Consider the following 26,906-nt stretch of genomic DNA (forward strand, 5'->3'; position numbering starts at 1 on the left):
TGCCTTGTTAGCATTGAGGGTTTTGTTTCCTTTTCTGTGAGTTTGCTCATTTGGTTTCTCATATATGGTACTGAAGGGACTCCCTGACAATAGCATGGAATAAGAGAGAATTAGCACAGTGGAGATTAAGATCTATATTAAGCAATGTTATAATTATTCAAAATATACTTTAAAAAGGTTTAAACATAAGAGAAATAAGGTCTTACCTGCTAATTGTATTCTTCCCTTAGTTTTAGCATACAAGTACAGGATCTGTGAGTTACACCCATCCACCAGCAGATGGAAACAGAAGAAAGTGTTGTCAAATTGTACTTTAAGAGCACTGTGGAGAGGCAGTATGTCATCAAAACGATGGTGAAGCTTTCCCCATGTCAAAGAATTTTTTTTTCTTTTGCAAAAATGTGAAGAAAAAAAAAAACACACCAACAGATGACACCAACTGGCTTTCCTCTCTATTTCTCACTGCCATGAACAGAGACAAAGACTAAACATGCTGAACAGACCTGCGAAGGAAAGTGGGGACCTAGATTGGTCTGGTAGAACAAAAGGAAAAAAATTAGCTGTTCAAAACCTAATTTCTTCTCCTTTCGTGTATTTACCAGACCAGTCCAGGATCTGTGAAATGTAGAAAAGCATGCATTAGAAAAGTGGAAAACAAATCCCTGCCCTCAGTACAGCGTCCCTGAATGTCACATCTGCTCTAGCAGCTATATCAATCCTATAATGTTTTGTAAAAGTATGAAGCAAAAAACAAGTTGACACTTTACAAATATCATCCGGGGAAACCATGTGCAATTCTGCACAAGGTGGTGGCTATGCCTTTTGTGGAATGTGTTTTCAAGCCTTCTGAAATCCCTTAAGAATGTAGGTGGAAAAAAATCATCTCCCTTCAGCCACTTTGCAATAGAGGCCTTTGAAGCAGCTCGTCCCTTCTTCGCACCTTCAAAAAAAGGAAGTCGTCTGAGACATGAACCTCAATCAATGCACATCAAGTGCTTATAAAGTTTTGAAATCCTCATAATCCTCTCCTTTAAAATGATGGAAGATAAAGAAGTATATTGGGGGGATGGGGGGGAAGGGAGGGGGGATAAACAATAAAAGTTTGACACAGCTTCAATGTTATGAGGTCAAAGCACTGTACGTTTTAAGCGTCCTGTAATAATGCAATTATTGTGATGTACCATATATTGAGGTGTCAATAAAATAGTTGAACCATAAAGAAGTATATTGAGGTGAAACAAAGAGAACAATTTCAGAAGAAAGAATGGCAAGGACCCGACAGACCCCTGCCACTATAAAACAAAGAAAAGGATCCCCCTACAAGAGTGAGACTGCAATTCTGAAATTCTACGAGTAGAAGATATGGCAATAAGAAGCACCATTTTCAGAGTAAGGTCTTTCAGGGTCATTATTTTCATGTGTTCAAAGGGAAAATTACCTAAATTTTTGAGGACCAAACTCAAATTCCAGTGTGGAAAAAAGTCACACTGGAAAGGCTGTCTAAGGTGCATTACTCCCTTCAAAAAGATGAAGCACATCAGGATGAATGGTTAAAGAAGCCCCATGAAACCTGCAATGAAAAGAAGCCAAACACTTTTTGTACTCTTCCTGAGGGGTGAATGGCTTGAATGCAGACTGCAATATAGCTGTACACCATGCTTCAAATCATTTGTCACACTTTCACATAGGTGATGGAAGTGGACTTTTTCCTGGCTTAAAGTAGAAATCACTTCTTCTGAATAGCCTTTTCTTTAATGTGAATAGCCTTTTCTTTAATGTCAACTGCTCAAAAGCCAAGCCGTAAAAAAGTGAGATGGAACTTCCATTATTATGGGCCCCTGTACTAGAAGACCCCTCCACTGGGGAAGTAGGAGAGATTGACCACTTGAGCCAAATCAGATCCGCAAACCAAGGCCTCCTGGGCCAATTTGGAGACACTAAGATCGCCCAACTAGGGTGAGAAGCAATCTTCTGGAGTACTCGGCTGAACATTTTGTTGGGGGGGGGGGGGGGGGGTAAGAAACCCAAACTTAAGTTAGAATACCTTTATGGGAACTGGAAGCAGAGAGAGTTGGGTTTATCCAATATGTGACTGTACAATTTGGCATGTTTGTTGCACCAACTTGTTCATTAGGTGTTGGGATCGGAGGATTTTACCTCTTGGGCAGTGGAGAAGGAGCTTTTCATCCCTTATATCCTCATTATCTTCTGCATGTCCCCCACCAGAGACTATCATGCATCTGGAAGAATCATATTTTGTTAAATTCTGTGTATCACTTGGCAGTTTTTATTAACCTCACTATGACGGAATCAGACATGTAAGGATTTTATACCACTTATCAGGAATTCTGATTTTGGCCCAGGTCAGGTTACTGGGATATTTCACCATTGGGAAACCAAAGGGGTGGTATATGTTGCGGACTTTTTACATAACAATGGTATATTGACGCCCATAGCTGTATTACTGCAGGATTTGGGGTCTCATCGATTGGATACCTTTGCATATATTCAAGCTTCCTATTATATTACACAATTGTTTCGGACTCTGAGGGCCAGTTTCATTTGTTGAAAACATTTCTCCGTTTCTAATCTGCACGTTAGCAAAGTTCTTCACCAGGTACCACTAAAGTTAAGTTGGTGCAGAAGTGGAATACTGAATTGGGAGTCTGCATCCAGGAGGGGGAGGTTATTAAAATTATTGAAATCAATACCTAGTCCTTTGCACAGTGCTATCTATAGGGAATGTCAATTTAGGATCCTCACTAGATCTTATTTTTCTCCTAAACAAGCTTATTATACTGTTTGTGTTTCTTCCATGAAGTATGCTCTCTCATTCTTTATGGTTTTGCTCTTTTAGTAAACATTTTTGGCATGATTTGATTAGATCCTGGGAACAATTGCTCTATAAGATTATTATACCTTCTCCTGTTGCTATTATTTTTGGACAGGTGGCGTGCTTTGGCCCACTTGCGTGAATGAAATGTATATTTTTATATAAGGCTAGTGTGGTAGGTAGAAATTGTATTTTACAACACTGGATCATGAGCTTCACCTAAGTTTTGGTGTTGGAGGACTGTTTTACATAATTTATTGATTATGGAGGCACAGGATGCATGCCTTACTTTGAAATGCAAGCAGAGATTTTGGGCCATTTGGGAACCTTATGTATAATCTTTGTCCTCTAGAGTATATAGTCTTATCTTGAATAAGTTATCATTATGAACAGGCCTTGAGAACCTAGGTTTGGTACTCAGTCCTTTGTGGAGATGGGGGAGGGTTGTTTCTCTTTTAGATGCACATGCTCATATTTGAGACTACTGTGGGGAGCTAGAAGAGTACAAGTTCTCTACAGTCTGGTGTGTTTTTTGTATCTTTGGTTCACGATTCTTTGTTGTATACTTCTTTTTCTGCAATGTTCAGACTCAGATTTTGGCTTAACATACTGATAAATGAGAATACGGGTATTGGGTTAGGGGTGGGGGAAGAGGTTCAGTTAGGAGATGGATTTGTTTTAAAAGTTAAAAACTGAAACACTGTACTGTATACTTGACCGTTTATTGAATTCTTTAATAAAAAAGGTAAAATTATGTATAATCATACCTGATAATTTTCTTTCCATTAATCATAGCTGATCAATCCATAGACTGGTGGGTTGTGTCCATCTACCAGCAGGTGGAGATAGAGAGCAAACTTTTGCCTCCCTATATGTGGTCATGTGCTGCCGGAAACTCCTCAGTATGTCGATATCAAAGCTCCATCCGCAGGACTCAGCACTTAGAGAATTACACCCACGAAGGGACACTCTGCCCAGCTCACCACCGCCGAAACGGGGGAGGGGAATTAACCCAGCTCATCCCCACACAAGTGGGGGAGGGGAATCCGTCCAGCTCATCCCCGCGGAGCGGGGGAGGGACACCACACCCGCCGATGCGGGGGGATCTGGCTTATCCTGCAACCGCAACCGCGGGAGGAGCTGACTGACCCTAACACTGCCGAAGCGGGAGGGGTACAAAGCTGCCCTACAGCCGCACGAAGCGGGAGGGAGTGCCGGCAGAATTTATGTCTCAATCCAGCCCCGTAAAACGGAGGGGAGAGGAATGCAGCAGCTCACTGTAACACAAACTCGTCTCAACTCTTGAAGAATCCAAGTGAAAGAAGAACTTGAACACGAAGTCCTCCTGAAGTAACTGAAGGCTAAACTTGAACCTAAAATTCAACCAGAATATAAACAGTACAGATATCTGGGAGGGGCTATGGATTGATCAGCTATGATTAATGGAAAGAAAATTATCAGGTATGATTATACATAATTTTACCTTCCATATCATCAAGCTGATCAATCCATAGACTGGTGGGATGTACCGAAGCAGTACTCACCCAGGGCGGGACATAGAAATCCCTGACCTCAACACTGAAGCTCCAAACCGGGCCTCCGCCCGTGCAGCCACAGTCAAACGGTAATGCTTGGAGAATGTATGAGCCGAAGCCCCCGTTGCCGCCTTGCATATCTCTTCCAAGGAGACGGATCCGGCCTCTGCCATCGAGGCCGCCTGAGCTCTCGTGGAGTGAGCCTTCAGCTGGATAGGCGGCACCTTCCCCGCGGCCACATAAGCCGCTGCAATGGCTTCCTTGACCCATCTTGCCACTGTAGGCTTAGCAGCCTGCAGACCCTTACGAGGACCTGCAAACAGGACAAACAGATGATCCGATTTCCGGAAATCATTGGTCACTTCCAAGTATCTGATGATGACTCGTCTCACATCCAGATATTCAAGAGCGGAGTACTCCTCTGGGTAGTCCTCCCTACGAAAGGAAGGGAGACAGAGCTGCTGATTCACCTGGAAGCGAGAAACAATCTTGGGCAGGAAGGAAGGCACTGTGCGAATAGTCACTCCTGCCTCAGTGAACTGCAGAAAAGGCTCTCGACATGAGAGCGCCTGGAGCTCGGAAACTCTTCTGGCTGAAGTGATAGCCACCAAAAAGACTGCTTTCAACGTCAGGTCTTTCAGAGATGCCCTCGACAAGGGTTCAAAAGGCGGCTTCTGCAATGCTCTTAGCACCAGGTTGAGATTCCACGCAGGCACCACTGAGTGCAGAGGAGGGCGCAGGTGATTAACTCCCTTGAGAAAGCGCACCACATCTGGCTGCGAAGCCAGGGAAGCACCCTTCAGGCGGCCCCTGAAGCAAGCCAGAGCCGCTACCTGGACTTTAAGGGAACTGAGCGACAGGCTTTTCTCCAGACCTTCTTGCAGGAACGCCAACACTGAAGAAATTGGAGCAGTGAAGGGAGAAAGTGAGCCTGCTTCACACCATGCTGCAAAGATACGCCAAACCCTGGCGTAAGCAGTAGAAGTAGAGCGCTTCCTCGCTCTCAGCATAGTGGCGATGACCTTGTCTGAGAAGCCCTTCTTCCTCAGACGCTGCCGCTCAATAGCCAGGCCGTAAGACCAAAGGGAGAGGGATCCTCCATCACCACGGGACCCTGATGTAACAGGCCCTGCTCCACTGACAGCCGCAGAGGATCGTCGACTGAGAGCCTGATCAAGTCCGCATACCAGGGACGTCTGGTCCAATCCGGACCCACCAGGATTACCCTGCCGGGATGCCTTGCCACCCGGTCTAGCACCCTGCCCAACATGGGCCAGGGCGGGAACACATAGAGGAGCTCTTGTGTCGGCCACTGTTGGAGAAGAGCATCTACTCCCAGGGATCGAGGGTCCCGTCCTCTGCTGAAAAAGCGCGGCACTTGGCAATTGGCCGATGACGCCATCAGATCTAGGCTCGGCTGGCCCCAGCGCTTCGTGATGTCCAAGAACGCCTGAGCAGATAGTTGCCACTCTCCGGACTCCAAGGTATGGCGACTGAGAAAGTCCGCCTTGACATTCATGACTCCGGCAATGTGGGCCGCTGAAAGCTGCTCCAGGTTCGCTTCCGCCCACTGGCAAAGACTCATAGCCTCCTTGGCTAGAGGGGCGCTCTTGGTACCTCCCTGGCGGTTGATATAGGCCACAGCCGTGGCATTGTCCGACAGGACCCGTACAGGCTACAACACCAGTACCGGGATGAACTCCAATAACACCAACCGAATGGCTCTGAGTTCCAGGAGGTTGATAGACCACTTGCCTCTGCAGGAGACTAGAGCCCCTGCGCTGTCCTTCCCAAGCAGTGGGCTCCCCAGCCCATCAAAGAGGTGTCTGTCGTGACGACAATCCACTCCGGGGTCACCAGAGGCAATCCTGCAGACAACTTGTCTGTCTGCGTCCACCAGCTCAGCGCCTTGCGCACTGCTGGGTCCAAGGGAAGGCGCACAGCATAATCCTCCGACATCGGAGTCCAGCGCAGCAGCAGAGATAGCTGTAGTGGTCTCATATGAGCCCTGGCCCAGGGCACTACTTCCATCGTGGCCGTCATAGAGCCCAACAGCTGCACGTAGTCCCAAGCCCGAATAGGAGAGGCTACTAGGAACTAGTCCACCTGAGCCTGAAGCTTGACAATCCGATTGTCTGGCAGGAACACTCTGCCCACTTGGGTGTCGAATCGAACTCCCAGATACTCCAGGGACTGAGTCGGGCGCAGCTGGCTCTTCTTCCAGTTGATGATCCATCCCAGGGAGCTCACAAGAGCAACTACCCGGTCCATAGCTTTGCCGCACTCTGCATAAGAGGGGGCTCGGATCAACCAGTCGTCCAGATAAGGATGGACTTGTACTCCTTCCTTTAGCAGGAAGGCCGCTATGACCCCCATTACTTTGGAAAAGGTCCGCGGAGCAGTAGCCAACCCGAAAGGGAGGGCTCTGAACTGGAAGTGTCGTCTCAGGACTGTAAAACGCAGAAAGCGTTGGAGAGGAGGCCAGATGGGAATATGAAGGTACGCTTCCTTGATGTCCAAGGAAGCCAAGAACTCTCCTGCCTTCACTGCCGCTATAACAGAGCGGAGAGTCTCCATGCGAAAGTGCCTCACTTTCCAGGCCCGATTGACCCCTTTGAGGTCGAGGATAGGCCGGACAGAACCTCCTTTCTTTGGAACCACAAAGTAAATGGAGTAACGTCCCTTGCCAATCTGATTTTTTGGCACCGGAACGACCGCACCCATGCGGATCAGGTTGTCCAAGGTCTGCTGCACTGCCACAGCTTGACCGGAGACTTGCAGGGAGAGAGTACAAACCCGTCTCTTAAGGGTTGGCAGAACTCTAGCTTGTAGCCGTCTCTGATGACTTCCAGCACCCACGCGTCTGAAGTTATAGTGGTCCACTCGCCCAGAAACGAGGACAGCCGTCCTCCAATCTGCACTGGGGCGTGGACCAAGGCCCCGTCATTGGGTACGATACCCTGGGGGAGGACCGGAGGGAGCACCTCCGGGACGGCGGTCTCTGCGAAAGGAATGCTGCTTGGGGGAGAAATTCCTCTTGAAGGAAGAGGGGGCAGAGGAACCCGACTTGCCCGGGCGGTACCGAAGGGCTTCCAGCAACCGTCCTCTGGAGGTACCGGGACGAGTACTAGCCCGAGCCCTGACCTCTGGTAATTTCTTGCCCTTAGACGTGCCGAGATCGGTCACGATTTTGTCCAGCTCGACCCCAAAGAGCAGCTTGCCTTTAAAAGGCAATCTAGCCAGGCGGGATTTAGAGGCGTGGTCAGCAGACCAATGTTTCAGCCAAAGCCACCGCCTCGCAGAGACTGTCTGAGCCATGCCTTTAGCTGAGGCTCTCAAGACATCATACAGCAAGTCTGCCAAATAGGCTAAGCCCGATTCCAGGGCCGGCCAATCAGCCCTCAAGGAAAGATCCGAGGGGGAAGCCCGCTGCACCATAGTCAGGCACGCCCTGGCCACATAGGAGCCGCAAACTGAGGCCTGCAAACTTAAAGCAGCTGCCTCAAAGGACGACCTTAAGGCCGCCTCCAATCTTCTGTCTTGGGCGTCCTTTAGGGCCGTGCCACCTTCCACCGGCAACGCCGTTTTCTTAGTCACCGCAGTGATTAAAGAATCGACGGTAGGCCACAGATAGGTCTCACGTTCACTCACAGCCAAAGGATAGAGGCGGGACATAGCCCTAGCCACTTTAAGGCTCGTTTCCGGGACATCCCATTGAGCCGCAATTAAGGTGTGCATGGCATCATGCACGTGGAAGGATCTAGGCGGGCGCTTCGTCCCCAGCATAATGGCAGAGCCAACAGGGGCTGAGGGAGAGACGTCCTCCGGAGAGGAAATCTTCAAAGTGTCCATGGCCTGTAACAACAGGTTGGGCAAATCCTCTGGGCTAAAAAGCCGCGCTGCAGAGGGGTCATCCGCTCCATCCGAGCGGGGATCTATCTCCTCCAAGGAATCCGCAAAAGACCGTTGGGAGACCTCAGACATGCTGCCCTCATCTACATCGGAGGAGACAAAGTCCTCCAAGGCCTGGAAATCAACCCGAGGGCGTTTACCTCTGGGAACCTCAACCTCTTTATCAGAAGAGGGAGCAGGGGCAGCGTTTTGCATGAGGAAAGCCTGATGCAGCAGCAAAACAAACTCGGGGGAGAAACCCCCCAGACTGTGCACTTCCGCAGCCTGGGCAACAGCCCTAGACGCACTCTCAACCGGCGCTCGCAATAGCGGGGGAGAGACATGCTGCGCATCCAAAATGGCGTCCGGCGCGAAACTCCGCGAAGGAGCCGCGCGGGAAGAACGGCGCTTAACTTTAGCCGCTTTGTGCCGTCGCCCAAATTAAGGGCGTTCATGGCATTAATGTCTCCAACCTCAAGGGCGGCCCACGAAGAAGCCGTCCGAGCCGCGTGGCCGGCCAAGATGGCGGAGGCGAGGAGCGGGGGATGGGCGTTTATGGCGGGAAAAAACCGCCACGCCGGAGGAACGACCGGGACATTCATCGGTCACTAAACTGTCACCCATCAAGGGCGAATCAGGTTGTAAAACCCCCGCATCCCCTCTAGAAGCGCTCCAGCGATCCGGGGAGCGACCCTTTGCGCCCTCGCCCTCCGACGCCATATGCCACGAGGAGAAGAATCGGGGAACCCCCTGCCCGCTATAAAAAGGTAAAATTACCTGCTTGCCGCTCCGAGCTGTAACGAACTGGTGTCCCAGTGAGTAGCTGCAATGAACGTTTAAAGAAACGTCGAATTAAACGCCTTTAAAGACGTTTAAAATTTTTTTTTTTTTTTTTTTTAAACGGAGCCAGCGGGAGGGGGGAGAAAAGGAGGGACCTGGCACCACCAGGTTTGCACTTGCTCAAAAGAGCCCTCAACCCCAGGCCTCAACAAAACCTAAGGATTAGGCTTGGAGGCCTAGCCAGAGCTGCTGCTGTGTGTGACCACCACCTGCTGAGATAGAGAACATACTGGGGAGTTTCCGGCAGCACATGACCACATATAGGGAGGCAAAAGTTTGCTCTCTATCTCCACCTGCTGGTAGATGGACACAACCCACCAGTCTATGGATTGATCAGCTTGATGATATGGAAAGAAGGTTTAACATAAAGGGGTATAGGATGAAGGTGAAAGGGGACAGACTCAGGAATAACCTACAGAAGTACTTCCTCAAGGAAAGGGTGGTAAATTTGTGGCACAGCCTCCAGGTGGAAGCCACGGAGACGAAGACTGTATCTGAATTCAAGAAAGCTTGGGACATATACATAGGATCTCTAAGGATGAGGAAAGGATAGTGGATGGTATGGATAGGATGACTGGATAGACCATGTGGTCTATCTGCTTTCATTATCTATATTTCTCTCTTTCTATAACATTGTTCTGTTTTTATCGCTGTTCTCTTTTCCATATTTTTTTCCCAATGACTAAATAAAGCCAAAGCTAAAAAAGAGATATAAAGGGAGAGGGAGGCTGAAAAAGGGTAACAAACTCCTCTGAGCAACAAAGGAATTTTTCTGCTAATTCTCCAATTGTGAAATAACTGCGCAATTCACCCGTCACCATCTGCTGGAGACAAATACTGAGGAGTAACATCTGTTCACAACACTTTGTTCTTTGTCTCCATCTGCTAATTGATGAGCATAACCCATAGGTCGTGGACTAGGAAAAGCTGTTTTTTTTTTCCTTTTTCAGGGAAATTATAAATACCTGATTGCCTAAGTGGTATTGGGGGACATGTAGGTTTTATTGGTTTGTGTTTCTTTTTTTAATAAGGTTCTTATTTTGTATAATTGAAAATGTGTTATATAAACTGAATTAGTATCTCCTGTATGTAATCTGAGTGATATGAAATTTTAAAAAATAAGTGGATTTTTAAAAAACCTACAATAAAAGTTATAAAAAAGTTTTGCAAAAAACAGTTCCAAAGAATCCTGAAATACTCTGATGTCTTCATTTCCCAGGAGCCTTTGGCACTGAAAGTCTGTATCACCATATGTAAGCGGAGTAGGGTGGGTCTCTAGGGCCATGACCCAACCAATTTTTGTCCCATACAACATTAGGAATTCAGGACCTTGGGAGTGAAGGCAGCAATTGGTTTATTTCCCCCTGCCCCAACCAAAAAGATTTTCTTCAACCAATACACAGTCCCTCTATAACGCAGCAGCTATGTATTAGCTGTGTTATACAGGGGGCAGAAGAAAACCCTTTTGGTTGGGGGGGGAGGGGGAAACAAACCTCTGGACTTATGGCATATTATCACCACAGAGTTCTAGAGGTGAAAACTAAATCTTGCAGTACACAAAAGCACCCAAATGGCATTAGCAAAAAAGGGATATACTTGAAGCAGAGCTCTGAGCTGTATGGCAACTCCTTCCCCAAAAGACACGTACATAAACATTTTCACGAGTACTGAGTAAAACTGGTGTCTGGTACCGCCATTACTACAAGAGACCCAAAAGGAGCTTAATGTCCTGGGCTGCCTTCTGCCCTCCCAGAAAAGCAGAGGATGGTGACAAAAAGTAGAAACTGAAAGGAAGGAGACCACAGCAAGAAGGTACAAAGGGGGAAGAGGCTGAAGCAAAGACAAAAACAAATGTTCCATGCAGAACAAATGGAGCCTACTTTCAGGTATACGTGTACATTGGGGGATTTCCAAGACAGTCCCAATACTCTCCTCCCCATCAAGATAGTCTTGGACTCCCAGATTGTCCAGAAAATTTGAAGTAGATAGGATAACCCATTAGTTATTAAGGATGCAAGTACAGACACATAGGCACAGCAATCTCATAAGAACCCTTCCCTTTGTAAAGCAAACAAAAAAAAAAAATCTCTGAAACAGACAATTCACTCTCCAAGCCTAAAAGGTTAAAAGGAATTGACATTTCTTGCTCTATCTAGTCCCTAAAAAGTTTGACTGGCAGTTCAATTTCAAATATGTTTCCAGTGCAGAGTAACTTACATGGCTGGTTGTGCAGATTCTTCAACATAAGGGGTAAAGCTGGGCAGGCTGCTGGTTACTTCCAGAGCATGGCTAGAGCGAGGATACTAAAAAGGAACAAATCCAACAATTAATGGCCATAAAATCACTGTCTTACGAGGAGTTGATGGGTCAAAAATAAGTAATACGAGAAAAAACAAAGTTGCATACCTGTAATGGGCGTTTCCTATGAACATCAGGAACTTACACAGCAGTAACAGGGTGGAAAGGAACCAATTCCAAGTGGTCACCACATCAGGATAAGTTTTATTAAGACCCAACACGGCCCATGTTTCGCTATAACAGCCTTCCTCAGGGGTCTAATCGATGAGTGCTCAGTTGTGTATCGATTGATAATGGAGCGTTTTAAACTCTAATCGATGAGTGCTCAGTTGTGTATCGATTGATAATGGAGCGTTTTAAACTCTTGGTACAGATTTGGTATAGCATACAACATCGGAACAACTTTTCATCAGGAACTTACAGCCATACTAATGGAGTGACATCACCAGGATGAAGCCGGTTCAAACAGCTTCCAATGGATCAGAAAGCTCTGGAAAAGCTTTCAGGTTGTATGGGGGTTCCTGCACTAGCCACTGTAACTAACTGCCAGTCCATTTCTGTAGCACGCTTCAACAAAGGACAGGTTGTGAGAGAGATGTGTTGCTGTAGGATCTTGCTGTCCATGGTGAACACCCATTACAGATATGCAACTTTGTTTTCTCCATGGACAACAAGGATCACTACATCCACACTAATGCAAACTCCCTAGCTAAGGTTAGTGCCTTCTGTATCCAACTCAAATGTTCTGCAGCCCAAGCTATCATAGAGGTGGTCTGCTGAAGCATTAAATAATTTCTTAAAATTAGCTAACCAATTTTGAAGTTCAAAGAGGATGGATGACCAATACAGCAATGTCTGATGAAAGTATATAAGGAAGACCATATAGCTACCTTACAGATATTGTTGAGAATACAGCCTAGTAAATATGAAGGCCCAGTGCTGAGGGTGTACAGATCTACAGGCAAGGGAGAAAAGATGGACCAGTAAAACAAACTGGTTCCTGAGAATGTGACCTTTTTCCTCAGGACCACGACCCCTTACTTTGCATAAACTGCGATAAGAAGTTCTAACAAGAATGAGTCCAATTAGGACCCAGGAAATGTATCTTTATGTGCGTTCTCAATCACGTAAAAAAAAGAAAATGACGTTACAGAACCAACTTCTTTGTACACTGAGCTAAGAGAAATTGTATATAAATATCTTGTAAAGGAGAGGCAAACAGAACACTGACAATCTCTCACTGTTGGTCTCACCTTATTTTGTATGAGATAGGTGTTCCTCCTGCTGGCTTCTCCCTTTTGCATTTGTAGCCCAATTACCCAGCTTTATGTTTGCTGCAAAATAGTTTCTTATTTTTTCTAACTTTGGTAAGAATAAAACATTACCAATATGATAAGATTCTTTTTGTTTATAGTTTTCTTTTTGTGATTTACCAGGCCAGTAGTTCCAAGAAAAGCAGTTGGGGTAATTTGTTTGGGGGAAGCCGGGTTCTGGTACTGGGACCCGGCTCCAACTAAGACCCAAACAATGTCTTTTGTTGATGATCTTTGTAGGTGTGCTTTTGTAGCCGCTATCATTCTAAGCAGATGAGCAGTGAACCTTCCCTGATGGTTGTAAAATTGCTGTCTGGTAACAGAGCTTATGGAGCTTGAAATCCAAGACAGAGCTCTTTTGCATACTGGTGAATTCTTTCTCCTTTGGTCAAATGACAAAGGCAGCTGCATAAATAGATCTGAAGCACTCTTACAATCCAAAAGTATAGCATTTTAACTCCCTGTCATCTGCATAAGGTGGTGGACAAAAAACTAGCATCACTATTGGTTGATTAATATGACAGTCTGAGACTACCTTTGGCAGGAACATTCAGTGAGTTCTGAGGACTACTCTATTCTACAAAATCTGTGTATGTGGGGAGTAAAGAAAAAAACGTATTTATTTCATTAGTCCTGTGAGCTGAGGTTATAGCCACTAAAAATAGTCTCCCGAGTGAAAAAACTTTGCCAATGCTTGGTCTAACAGTTCAAAAGATGGTTCTGCCAACTGGTATAGAACTATGTTGAGATCCATGCTAGAGTCAATCTTAAGTAGTGGTTTCAAGTTCATTAGACCTCTCAAACCTTCTCATGGAGTGTTAGGACACCAGCTTTTTGACTACATAATAACGATATGTTGCAATCGCACTGAAATGAACTCTAACCAAAGCAGTGAGCTGAACAGGCTGCGCACAGGCACACCTTCTCAGACTGAGAGCCCATGCCCTCTCCTGTCACAGTGGTGTCCTGCCATAAGCTTTCCACTGCTAACACACTCCCCTGCCTGAAAAATCCCTGCAGCTGCACCCAGCACTCCGCCTGCACTAAGAGGTTCTTTGGGGGGGGGGGGGGGGGTTGTTTTCTGTTTGTTTGTTTTTTAAAGCAGTGCTCTTCCAATCCACAGGCCAGCAAGGTACTGCTCCCAGGCAAAGTGAGGGAGCAGCCCAAGGCACACCACTCACAACGTGAGGGCAAGGGGGAGAAGGGACCCGGAGACCAGAGTGTGCATTCCCAAAAGCCCAAGACCAGCTACAAAAAGTACTGACGATGGATTCATCTCTCCTGGGATGGGAAGCTCATGTAGATGAGCTTCACACTCAAGGTCCTTGGTTTGCCCAGGAAATGAATCTTCAGATCAATCTCCTGGAGATTCGGGCGATCTGGAAGGCTTTTAGAGATCGATTATCTCACTAAATTGTTCTCATCCAAACAATCATGCTGCAATATATTACACCAACAAGCAGGGGGGCACCAGATCATGCCGTCTGCGTCAGGAGGCTGTCCGGATGTGGCACTGGGCTCGCCAACACAGCATGTGCCTTTGAGCCACTTATCTGGCAGGCATAAACAATACCCTGGCCAACAAACAGGAATTGTGAGGTACTGACTGATGGAAGGAAGGTATTGTATGACCAGCCACAATGACAAATAAAAGAGGACTACCAGTTACCATGGCTAATGCAGGAAACCCCAAGCAGCCTCAAAATGCTTTTCCAGCACTTTCTAATCTATGGGAAAGCTATTCCTGAACCAGTTTCATCCCAATGTAATCACCCCATTAGTGTGGCTGTAGTGATCCTCACTGTCCATGAAGAACGATCATCTAATCATTACCTCATTTTAACCTTCATCCTGGTCCCCATCACCATCCAAGCACCTCAACCCTCCTGGCTCCATTGTGCTTTCCCAACTTATCATCCACCTCAATTATAATTTTAAATCACACCATAGAACATGCGTTACTACTATCTTCTCAAGCAAAAATTATTCCAGTACTAGCTATAGATCAGACAAAGCTGACAGATATGCATTGTACTCCTTATTCTATCCAGCTAGAGAATACAGTTATTTTGGATGAATTATTGTATGCATAAATACTTTTTACATAGCCTAGCTTATCTTTTTTTGCCTCCCAATCCCTTCATTTCCTACTTCAGTATTCTTAACCCTGTCCTAGAAGAATACCCAATTGCTCTAATGAACATTCATTAGATATCTTTAAAAAAAAAAAAAAAAAGACTATGTCAAGTTAGAACAGTGCTTTACCTCCCTCCCCTCTCGAGTCAAAGTTTCCTCTAGTGCTCACCCGTCCAGAGTTCCAGGGTCCTGCCCTTTGATCATTCTCTTTAGCCCTTGCTAGTGGTGGTGCAGGCCATAGCTGTGGGGTCAGTGAATGAAGTTCGGCTCCTGGGGTAGTAACAACATTCTCATCAAACACCTTAAAGCGAGAGGACGACCCTGGGATCTGCTGAGGAGGTGGTAACTGTGCGTTGAGAGCTACAATTAAAGCCAGATGTTACAAGTAGTTGAACATGCCAATTACCTCTACCACAAAAGATCACCTGCATTCATGTTAAGTCAACTTTTCCAACATCAAGACTTCAATACCACTGAACTGAATTTTATGATTTAGAAAAACTGATTTAATGTACACAGATAAAGGACACAGGCAAAAAAATGTACACAAAATAGAGTTTCAATTCTAAAATGTAGTTAATTCTGCTTTCCAACTGCCCCTACTGTTCCCAGATCAAAGTGAAATTAAAAAATGTACCTTTTCCTATCCTGCAAGACCAGTTCAAATTGTTGGAAGTATTCCTGTAAGCAGGACCAGCCCACCAGGGGATGCAATATCCTCTCACACCGAGGATGTGTCTCCAGGAGCTTCCTCCCAGGAAGGAAAAGTTAAGACGGCTGTTGAAGTTGGTGATTTGATTATTAGACATACAGAAAAGCTGGGTGGCTGGTGAACGCGAGGTCACCCGGTCACTTGACTGCCTGGTGCAAAGGTGGTGGACCTCACGCGTCACCTAGATAGGACTTACGATAGTGCTGGGGAGGAGCTGGATGTCTTGGTATATGTAGGTACCAATGACATAGGAAAATGTGGGAGGGAGGTTCTGGAAGCCAAAAGTTAGGCTCCTAAGTAGAAAGCTGAAATCCAGATACTCCAGAGTAGCATTTTCAGATAAGTGTCTAAAGTATTCAAAAAATAAAACATGATCAAAATGATTGCATAAAAGCCAATAAAGAATCTGGTGCTAAATAAATTGCCAAAAAAATAATTATTGGTAAATGAGCACCACTGAGGCAAAAAATTGAATAAATTGGAAAGTATGGTGGAGATAAGTGTATAAGAAATAATTGTGTATCTAGGACCGATTACGCTTGAAGTGAATATGCAGGGTAAGGCACAATTGTGTATAGTGGATTAAAAAAATTAATAATCCCCACATACCAGGAGTTATGTCAGGACTATGGGCTTTCCCCGCTACAGGCTTTTCACTACCACAGAGTGCAAACCTTTCTTAAATGAACAGCGGGAGAGGAACTGGAGTTAACAGAAACACAACTGGAAAAGGGGATGACGGGAGGGGGTGGTCGAGGGAGTATCACTAGAATCTATGGAGCTCTGTTGGCAAGGGAGTGTCCAGTAGAACATTATACACAAAAATGGGAGCTAGCAATAGGAACAACATATGATCCCCCACAATGGGCACAGATATTTAAGTCCCTGCTCCGGGTATCGGTGTCCAGCAAGATGGTGGAAAATGGACATAAAATATTATATAGCTGGTACTATACACCCACCCGCTTGGCTAAAATGTTCAGATTAAGCTCGGCAAGTTGTTGGCGAGAATGTGGGGAAGATGAGGATATGTCTCATGTTTGGTGGTCATGTATATATGCACAAAGATACTGGGCAAGCATCATAGACTTTATCAGCTCAGTGACTGCTATACAATATCAACAGAAAATGGAATACTGTTTGCTGCATCTTCGGCCGCCCAAGGTACCATGGCATATACATCAATTTGCCATACAAACATTTGTGGCGGGCAAATTAGTATTAGCAGCAGCATGGAGGAAGCCGAGATTGCCAGACATATCAACCGTGTTAGAAAAATTGGAGTACATTCAATTAATGTCTAAACTCACAGCCATGAGGACAGGACGTATGGCTAAGTACCAAAAGACTTGGGAATCTTACACAGCCTGGAGGGAAACCTCTGTGGAATCCTAATGCCACATACTCAGTAAGGGCGGGAGGGGGGAATGTGGGAAGGGGAGGGGAGGATATTAAATGAAATACCAGAAGACATTTTATGGGTAATGAATCAGAAAATGAGACTATGTATGCGTGTTAGAATGTTGTATTTCGGAGAAAAGCGATGTTTAAACCTGGTTTTGTACAATTTTGCAAAATGTATAAATGATTCAAAAAAAAAAAATTTGATTGTACAAAAACAATCTGTAAGAAGACAGTCTGTGCAACCAGGCAGGAGATCTCCCAGCTTGTAGCCATCGGTTAGAATATCCAGAACCTACTGATCTGACATGATTTTGACCCACTCCTTCTGAAACTCCTGAAGACATCCTCCCAACGGAGGAACAGTGGGACCAGCCTCTGCAAAGCTCTGGAGGCATTGGCGCTCTAGCTGACCAACAGGAGGACTTCCTGTCCACACAAAAGGAAGATCGGCGTGCCTGAAAGAGGGACTTCTGACCATATTGCTGACAACCAGGTCAGTACTGTCTGCTGTCTTGAAATCAAGATCAAGAGCCCCCTGAAAATGGACAACCAGAGGTTTTCAGCTTATCCCCCAGCTCTTTCATCAAGTTAATGAGATCTTCTCCAAATAGCCACTTTCCCCGAAAGGGCACTTTAACTAGATGTGACTGACACTGCATCCGCTGCCCAATGCCGCAACCAGAGTTGCCGGCGTGCCGTGACAGTCAGACATACTGCGGGTCATAATCTGTAACGTCTCAAATAAATCCGCCAAGTAGGCCAATCCTACTTCCAGCTGGGCGTTATGGCGCCCATCTTGGGTTGCCGACTGTTGATGCCACTTCTGATGTCGAAGCAGAAGGTTCCTCGATGGAAAGTACCACCAGTGCCTCAGGGGAAAAAAGTACTGAGGGCGCCTCTTTATGAAACAACCTCAGTACTTTTGGATCATCTCCCTCCTCTAATTCCTTCAACGATGGCTCCTCTGAATAGACCAAAGCCACATCGGATAAGGAGGGAGAAGAAGAAACAGCCTCATTTGCCCAGTCCTGGAGGTCTAAACAAGATCTCTTAGGAGCTAGAGGGGCAGCAGAACAAGAAACTGAAGCACCTTGCAGCAACTCTGACTGTCCCTGCTTCACTAAATAAGCCTGGTGTAAGTGCAATATTCTATTCTAGGTAATTATACCCCGCTAATATCTATAAAAAATATAAGCAGATTACATAAATGCAAAACATATACTGAAAAGTTGAGGAAACTTACAAAAGTTAATCATTCAAATATTTCTCAAAAAGTTTTCAATCCCTTGCGGAATTCTAAATAACTAGAAATCACATGAACTTCTTTTGGTATAGAGTTCCACAATTTACTAGCCTGGTAAGAAAAATAATCATCATGGATTCTTTTATAACAAATTTTCCTAACAGATGGAAACCCCAACATCATGTAGAACAGAGACGACATAACTTATCCAGCATTGTAAATGTATCAACTGCAGAAGAAAACAAAGATCCAACTGCAGAAGAAAACAAAGATCCCGATGCAGCTGAATGCTCTTTTGGGCCCCGAGGCTGTAAAATGGCAGCCGTGTTCTGCATGTGATCAGCCAGAGGCTGGTCTTCACAAAATGGCACCTATTCCCACACTCTCTTGCATTAAACTGCGCACAGGTTCTGCCGGAGAGTCTGAAGACCCTGGCCTATTCGATGCTGCGCCGAATCCAAAGATCTGCTGCCAATGACCATTTCCTCCACATCCCGCAGAATTCCCAACCCGCACACACTGCCAATGCCCAAATGCCAGCCAGCAAGTCCCACTGTGGGAACACCATTCAACTGCCTCTGCAGGAGTAACCATTCACACCAACTATCACCAGCACAGCACAACATGTCCCAAGTGGTGAGCCAGGATTCCCCCCGCCCCCCCCCCCTTGCACCAAGTAGAACTTGCAGCCCTCCAAGCGGTTCTGAGTCAAACTTACCACTGCTGGCTGCTCCCCTCAAGTTTACAGTCTCCACAAGTCTTACCACAGATAAGAAAGGCTCAGGACTGATACTCTGTCCCGCACTCTCCAGAAAAACTATTTCCCTCTTTTTGTTTTGTTTTAAATGAAAGGTAGTTGTGCCAGAAAAGGAGGGCTCCAAAGGAAACAGGGGAGCAGTGAAGGGAGGGAAGAAGTAAATTTGCAGGGCACCACAGACAGGGATCCGAAGACCTCCAGATATGACTCTGCAGATTCAAGCTACCCACAAATTTCAACTGAGGACCAACTGACCAACTAGACCTGGAGCAAATCACTCAGAACTAGGGCTGTACAACAATCAAAAGTTTTAATTGCACAATTGATCGCATGGTTAATCGAATAAAGTGTCCACCTCTCATTTTCACCTTTATAGTGCAATATATAGAATGCAGATGTAAATTCTCAAACTGATATACTGTTACTAAGCTGAAAATAAAATCATTTCTCTTATCTTTGTTGTCCGGTGATTTTATTTTTCTAATCATCTTATTCCCTGTCTCTGCTTCTGTTCCTCTGTCTGTGCTCTGAACTCTATTTTCAGGGCCTCCTCTCTTCTCACTATTTCTTTTCTCTCCTCCTCTCTTCTTCACTTCTTCCCCTATAACATCTTTCACATTCAACTTTCTGCCATTTTTCTTCCTCCTTATATCTGTCTTGTTTCAATCCCTTCCCCTTCATCCGCGGGTACCATTTCCTCTCTCCTTTGGTCTCTCCTCCCCTCCCCTCCATGGGCACCATCTCCTCCGGTCTCTCCTCCCATCCGTGGGCACCATCGCCTCTCTCTTTCCCTTCCTCTCTATAGGCAGCATGTCATCTCATTCCTGACCTTCCACTCCTCTCCTCTGGCACACTCATTTTCCCTCCTCCCTAGTCGCTCATGTAGCTTTTTCTCTCCAGCCGCCCCATGCCCTCTCCTACTCCCTCCCTCCGCACCGACAGCCTTTCCTACCACCCTGTGACTCTCCCAGATTCTTCCTCCCTCCTGCATATTTTTTCTGTCCTACCGCTGACCCCCTCCCTCTCCAAAGCTCCTGCAACTTGTTCTCTCCTCCCTCCTCCCCCCCCCAAACACCGGCAGCCTTTTCTCTTCTGCCACCTCTTGTTCTCTGGAATTTCATTCCCCACTCCGCACGGCCCTCTGAATTTGCCTTGTACGCATGGAGGCATTAAGCACATGCTGCTCCGCTCCTCTGTAACCGGAGCCCTCCCTCTAGAGAGAGAGGGCTCCAATTACAGAGGAGCGGAGCAGTGTGTGCTTAATGCCGCTGTGTGCACAAGGCAAGTTCGGAGGGCTGCGCGCGGGCAGGGGGGGGGGGGGAGATGCCACAGTGTGCGCGAGAGAGAAAAGGCTGACAGTGTATGGTGGCAGCAGTGGGTAGGAGAGAACAAGCTGCAGGAGCACCGGGATGTGATTGCTGGTCCTGCACGCTCACTTTGGAGGGAAGGCACCCGCATATGTGCGGTACAGCACTGCCAAAGGCTTTTGAAAAGATACTAGGTCGCTAAGTAGCATCCATACCGGGCTCCACCAGATGATGTCACCCATACATGGCAAATGATGTCCTGCTTGCCCTCAGAGAAAACCAGCTAGAAATAAACACGGAATTTAGATTAATATAGTAGTACTTCTAACTTAAGTTTGAGATAGTTTCCAATTCAATGCTTTAAACTTCTCCCAGTCACTTTTGTGGTAGAATATTTATGTCTGTTAAATATACTGGTCTCTACCAGAACAAAAATATAGAAGGGGGTGAAAAAATTAAAAAAAATACACATACAAACACACTGCTTTCCAGTTCCTCATACACTTAGCAACTTCCCACATTTACTTACGTTTTACTATATCCATGACACGGTTAACTGGAGCCTGTTTTTTCTTTCCTTTGCCTTTCAGAACTGCTAAGGAGACCCTCTGTGGTTCAGGGGCCTCAAGAAAGCCCGCATCCTCTGCATCGCCTCCCTCAGAGATTCCCTGCAGCACCTGCTGAGCAACACGAGCCTGGAACTGTCTAAACAAAAGAAGAATTTGAACAGACTGATCAGTGGCAGCACAAAGTCACCAAAACCTGTTGCTACCACAGTCTACCTTCAACTGGGACAGCTGAAAGATGGATGGACCTTTCAGGTCTTTATCTGCTATCATTTACTATGTAAGTTCAAAATACTCTTAAAAAATTGCATCTTTTTGATTGGGATGAGGGGATATTTTGAACACTACTTGGAAAAAAAATTGATGATTGTTGCTATGCTGTATTGCTCATTGATGTGATTATTTTTTTTTCTTAGCAAATCAATAAAAAGATTTGAATATAAAAATAAAACTAGCTAGCAAACTCAAGTATAAGGCATAGTAAAATCAAAACTAATGAGAAGGAACTGTAAAAACACTTTAAATACAATGCACAGTTTCAAGATATTTCCAATGATTATTTCAAACTAAACAACAAATGCTTCTGAAAGCTATGCTTTAGCATTGTCACCACAATAAAACTACAAATCATGAAAAATCTTGACTATCGCCCATAATACATCCATAGGTCAAATGCAATCTCTAGGTACGGTCCATGCGGTAATGCTGTGTGCTGGATGTGATTTCCAGGTCAGATAAACTGGATATGCTACACCAACACAGTCTTCACTACCTATGGTGGAAGGAATACTACTACTACTACTTAACATTTCTAGAGCGCTACTAGGGTTACGCAGCGCTGTACAATTTAACAAAGAGAGACAGTCCCTGCTCAAAGAGCTTACAATCTAATAGACAAGTGAATGGTCGGTCCGATAGGGGCAGTCAAATTGGGGCAGTCTGGATTCACTGAACGGTAAGGGTTAGGTGCCAAATGTAGCATTGAAGAGGTGGGCTTTAAGCAAAGACTTGAAGACGGGAAGGGAGGGGGCTTGGCATAAGGGTTCAGGAAGGTTGTTCCAAGCATAGGGTGAGGCGAGGCAGAATGAGTGGAGCCTGGAGTTGGCGGTGGTGGAGAAGGGTACTGAGAGGAGGGATTTATCCTGTGAACGGAGGTTACAGGCGGGAACGTAAGGGGAGATGAGGGTAGAAAGATAGTGAGGGGCAGCAGACTGAGTGCATTTGTAGGTAAAAAGGAGAAGCTTGAATTGAATGCGGTATCTGATCGGAAGCCAGTGAAGTGACCTGAGGAGAGGGGTGATATGAGTATATCGGTTCAGGCGGAATATGAGACGTGCAGCAGAGTTCTGAACAGATTGAAGGGGGGATAGATGGCTAAGTGGGAGGCCGGTGAGGAGTAAGTTGCAGTAGTCCAGGCGAGAGGTAATGAGAGCGTACTAGTAATTATGCACTGGCAAAAAACCTAGTGGCTGGACTAGGGCCCACGATCACCCCAACTGAGAACTGCCACTCCACTGCAATGACTGGGCTAAATGACAAAAGGAAAACGACAAAATAACCCCCCCCCCCCCCCCAACACACACACACACACACATAAACCTTTAACCTAAAAGAGACCAGTTTCAGGTGAGCCAGAGGTTCAAACAAACAGTAGGAAGCTAACTGGCCAAAACACACATCAATACACACCTGATAAAACCTGAGTTTTATAATTAAAGTATGCTCCCAATTTAAAAAAAAAATTACAAAAAAAAAAAAAACAAAGGAGGGGGAAATCAAGTCTCCTTATGGAAACTTGGGATGGACAAGAGACCACAAGCTGTAGCACTTTTCTTCAGGACTGTATACAGTGCTGTTGCTTTATTCAGACAGCTCTGTGGATATTACTACTGCCAGAGTGGTCTCATATATATCCCCTTTCATGCAATATGAAAAATAACATTCTCCGTATACAAGCAGGATAAGGCAGTCACACTAGTGATAACTGCCACTAAAGCACCCACATACCAGTAAAATGAAAAATAAGGTTAATTGCCTATAACAAAGGTTCTCAATGGACAGAATGATAAATCAGTCAAACACATGGATGAAATCACCTTGATGATGCCAGTTGTACTGAGGGGTACTCTGGGCAACAAGGTGACATCAACCCCCCCCCCCCCACCACCACCACCACCACCACCATGTTGAATGCCCAAAGCAACAGTCGAATAACTCTGGTCCCCAAGCGGTTGATAGACCACATCAAATCCACTGACATCCAATGACCTTGCGCCACCTGTCCTTAGCAATGTGCACCCCAGCCTATCAGGCTGACACCTGTTATTACCACAATCCGCTCCAGAGTTTCCAAGACCAAGCCCTACAGCAAGCTGGAGCAATTCATCCGCCTGTGGAGACTGCACTTTGCCTCCCTCTGTAAACAGAGGCAATGAGACACTGCATCTTCCTGAGGGGACCAGGCCGCCAAGAGCTACCTGGGGAGCTACTCTGATGGTGACCACCACTGAGCCCAGGACCTGCAGGATTTTCCAGGACGTTAGTTGAAGCAACTGGATCAGTGAGCAAATCTGGGTTTGAAGCTTCCGGAACCTGACCTCCAGAAGGGAGAGACTGCCCTGGGACATATTAAAGCGGACTCTCAAGTATTCCAACTGCTGAGATGGGATCGTTGAACTTGTGGAGATTAGCAATCCATCCTAGGCTCTGTAGCAGTTTGACTATCTGAGATTTGGAATGCCTGACACTCCTCTGGAGACTTTGCACAGACCAGTAAGTCATCCAGGTAAGGATGCATCATTACTCCCCCTGCTGACAGAGGTGACTCGCCACCACCACCTTCTTGGAGAAGGTCCTTGGCATTGCGGCCAAACTGAAGGGTAGAGCTTTCAATTGATAATAGTGTCCCAGAATCACAAAGCACAAATAGTTCCGCTGATTCAGGTGGATCAGAACGTGAAGGTAAGCTTCAGACAGGTCCAAGGACATGAAGAATTCCCCCTGGCGAGCCTCAATGACTGACAGAGTTTCCTTGCGAAAGGAGGTCACATGCAAGGCCCTGTTGACCTTTCTGAGATCCAAGATGAGGCAAAGAGTACCTTCCTTTTTCGGCACTACAAAATAGATGGAATACCTGCCAAAATCTCGCTCTTCTGAATCCGGAACTATCACCTCCAAATTCAGTAACCTGTCCACTGTTGACGAACCATGAGAGCCGACAGGAAGACACCATGAAGGCATCTGCAAGGGACCTGGTGAATTTGAAGGCACAGCCATCCCGAATGACCTCCAAAACCTACTGATCTGAAGTTATCTGGGCCCATCTCTGACAGGAGAGTTTTAAACATCCCCCAATGGGAACCCCCAGAACCTGGGCTCCGACACCATTGTGAGGTATGGGCAGCCTCTTGCAGAACTCTGGCCCCGATCACAGCCACCCTGCTGCAATCTGAAAAAGGACTGGCCCCGGGACCAAAATCTAAACCTCCAATTGCCACCAACTCTACCTGGTCAGTACCTCTTATCCCAAAATCACCCCCTCAGGAGCAACCTCCTAGACAAGGTTTGTCCTCTGGAGTACAAGGGATCTTAGACTCCCCAAGATCCTTTAACAACTTCTCCAAATCCTCACCAAACAGAACCCCGGCAGGGCACTTTAGAAGCCACATCCGCTGAGCAAATCTGGAGCCACAGAATCCAGCACTCCACCATGGCTAGAGCCAAATTCTTAGCAGGTGCCAGTGTGGTCACACAGAGTGTCCGCAAGAAAAGCTGTAGCAAGCTCAAGTTTCATCACTTCCTGAGATGCATTCATGGAAATCATTCCCAGGATGATCCGGCAATCACTTGGCCCACCTAAAGCAAGCCCAAGCAACATACCTGCCACAAATGGTTGTCTATATGACTAAGGCAGAGACTTCAAAAGTGCTTCCATCCTGCAGTCCTGAGGGTCGTGCAATGCAGTGTTCCCCACCCCCACCCCTTTTACAAGGATTGCCATTTTCTTGGTCATCACAATGACCAATACGTTCACTTTACGGAAATGAAAACTGCTCTTGGTCCTTCAATTTCAATTGGTAAAATTTAGACACTGGTCTGATGGGGCACATAGCATCCACTCTTTCTGCCAGATCTTCATGTATGGAAAGGTCCTAGATAACTACCACACCCCACTAGAAAATGATCTCCCCTTTCTCTAGATTGTATTATACTCCACAGCACCTATTAAAAATGTTTAATTATGGTACTGGACAGGGTTCGTGGAACTGTGGATTGCGCGGTGATATGTACCACATCTGATGGACCTGCCCTGTAATTCAACCTTTTTGGGGTGGTCTTACAGGTCCTGTGGCAGATTTTTAATGTTATGTATCTGATAAAACTAGAATACTGTTTTCTGCATTTTAAACCTATTAGAATAAAGTTGAACTATCATAAAATTGCCACTAGTTTTACAACTAGCAAGACTGCCTTAGCAGCAGGATGGTAACAGCCTTGCATGCCAACGATGGACTCTGTACTTCACAAGGACTATAGATGCCAGATGACTAAATTGACAGCAATTCAAAATGGCCAAGTGATTGCCTTTCACAAGACCTGGGAAGTTTACCATAACTCCAGAACACCTGCTGCAACTAAGGTCGCCTGGACAGATTAATACTTTGCACCCATTTTCCTTTGTGAACTGTTTAGCTTTGCTGGGCACAGCGAAGGAACACTGGCTTTGACCTTGTGTGTTTGGGGGAGGGGAAGCTGAGGGGGGGATTTGTATACGTTGATATTTGTATAGGATATTTTGCTAATCTGTAATATTTTGCTTCAAAATAAAAAATTTCAAGAAAGAAAAAGATTTCCCCTTCTAGCCACCTGTGGCTGGCTCCAGAACCTGAGACAAGAAGAGCTCCTGCCTCCTGAAAAGTTCTACAGTGGAAGGGTCCTCTCCTGGAAGAGCCTCAGCTTCCAACTCAGGAATGTCCTTCTCTACAAGGTTCCTTCCTTATCCATATATTCTCCCAAACAGCCTAGGGCCTCAGAGGCTATGGAAACCAAATTCCCCAAGCCCTGAAATGCTTTTTGGCCCCTGAGGTATCCAGACCCTGGGCAACTCCATTTGTGTAGGCAGTGGGAAACCCTTCTTCAGGCAAAAGGCCCAATGAAGAAGCAGCACAAAGTTTAGGGAAAAAAGGAAATTTCTACGTTCCCACATCCACTAAGTAAGCACAGGCAGACCCTCTGACCCCGACGATCTGTGTGCTACAATCCAAAATGGTGGAAATTCTCTCTAAAAGGGCCTCCCTCTGTGGTGCTCGAGTCAGAGTCTCCCACCATGTCTAACCACTCCAGAGACTGCCACACAGCTTTGGAGGCTCTCCCCCTGCTCCACCTCAGAACAACTGCAGCACAAACCACTTGAGATCCCATGCTGAAGGCTCCCTGGGCCGCACAGTAGCGAAACTTCTCTGTCAGGACCGACATGACTGCCTTTGGGGCTACACACCACACCCAGCCACCACATCCTCAGTGCTCATCCCATGTCTCTTTGAATTCTGTCTCCTCACCCATCTGCTGGTAGGGGGCAATCATCAGGACTGGTTGGAGAGAAGGAAAATACTTCACTCAACAAATAGTTAAGCTCTGGAACTCGTTGCCTGGAAAGTCCATTACCTGCTATTAAGATAGATATGGGGAAAGCCACTACTTATCTCTGGGATTGATAGCATGGAATCTTGCTGCTCTTTAGGATTTTGCCAGGTACTTGTGACCTGAATTAGCCATTGCCGGAAGCAGGATACCAGGCTAGCTGAATCATCGGTTTGACCCAGTATGGTTATTCTTATGAGGCATTTGTCATTAAAGTCATTTGTCAGAGTTTAAGTCAGAGTAATTTGGAAGGGTATTCTTTTTGACAACTTGAACTGGTTCATCTACAAGATAATGTCTCATAGAGGCCTAGTGATTTCCTGTAGACTGGGTTGATAAGGTCCATTGAGCTTGCCTCAAATGAAGGTATGCCATGAGAGTGACACAGACTACTCATGCTGTGGCCTAGCATCCTAGCTGATACTTCCTAA

At 46.0% G+C, this 26,906-nt stretch overlaps 1 protein-coding gene across 1 annotated transcript in view; it reads right to left on the bottom strand.

Annotated features, from left to right (window-relative positions):
• BUB1B (BUB1 mitotic checkpoint serine/threonine kinase B) overlaps positions 1-26,906 on the bottom strand; it is a 236,482-nt gene that overhangs the window by 183,514 nt on the left and 26,062 nt on the right. Inside the window, exons 6-8 of the mRNA XM_030213704.1 lie at positions 20,799-20,974; positions 15,016-15,206; positions 11,317-11,402 (exon numbers count right to left, since the gene is read on the bottom strand). Of these exons, the coding sequence (XP_030069564.1) occupies positions 11,317-11,402; positions 15,016-15,206; positions 20,799-20,974 (453 nt within the window). The remainder of the gene's footprint in view (positions 1-11,316; positions 11,403-15,015; positions 15,207-20,798; positions 20,975-26,906) is intronic.

Source organism: Microcaecilia unicolor, chromosome 9 (assembly GCF_901765095.1).
Source record: "Microcaecilia unicolor chromosome 9, aMicUni1.1, whole genome shotgun sequence".
Classification (NCBI taxonomy): domain Eukaryota; kingdom Metazoa; phylum Chordata; class Amphibia; order Gymnophiona; family Siphonopidae; genus Microcaecilia; species Microcaecilia unicolor.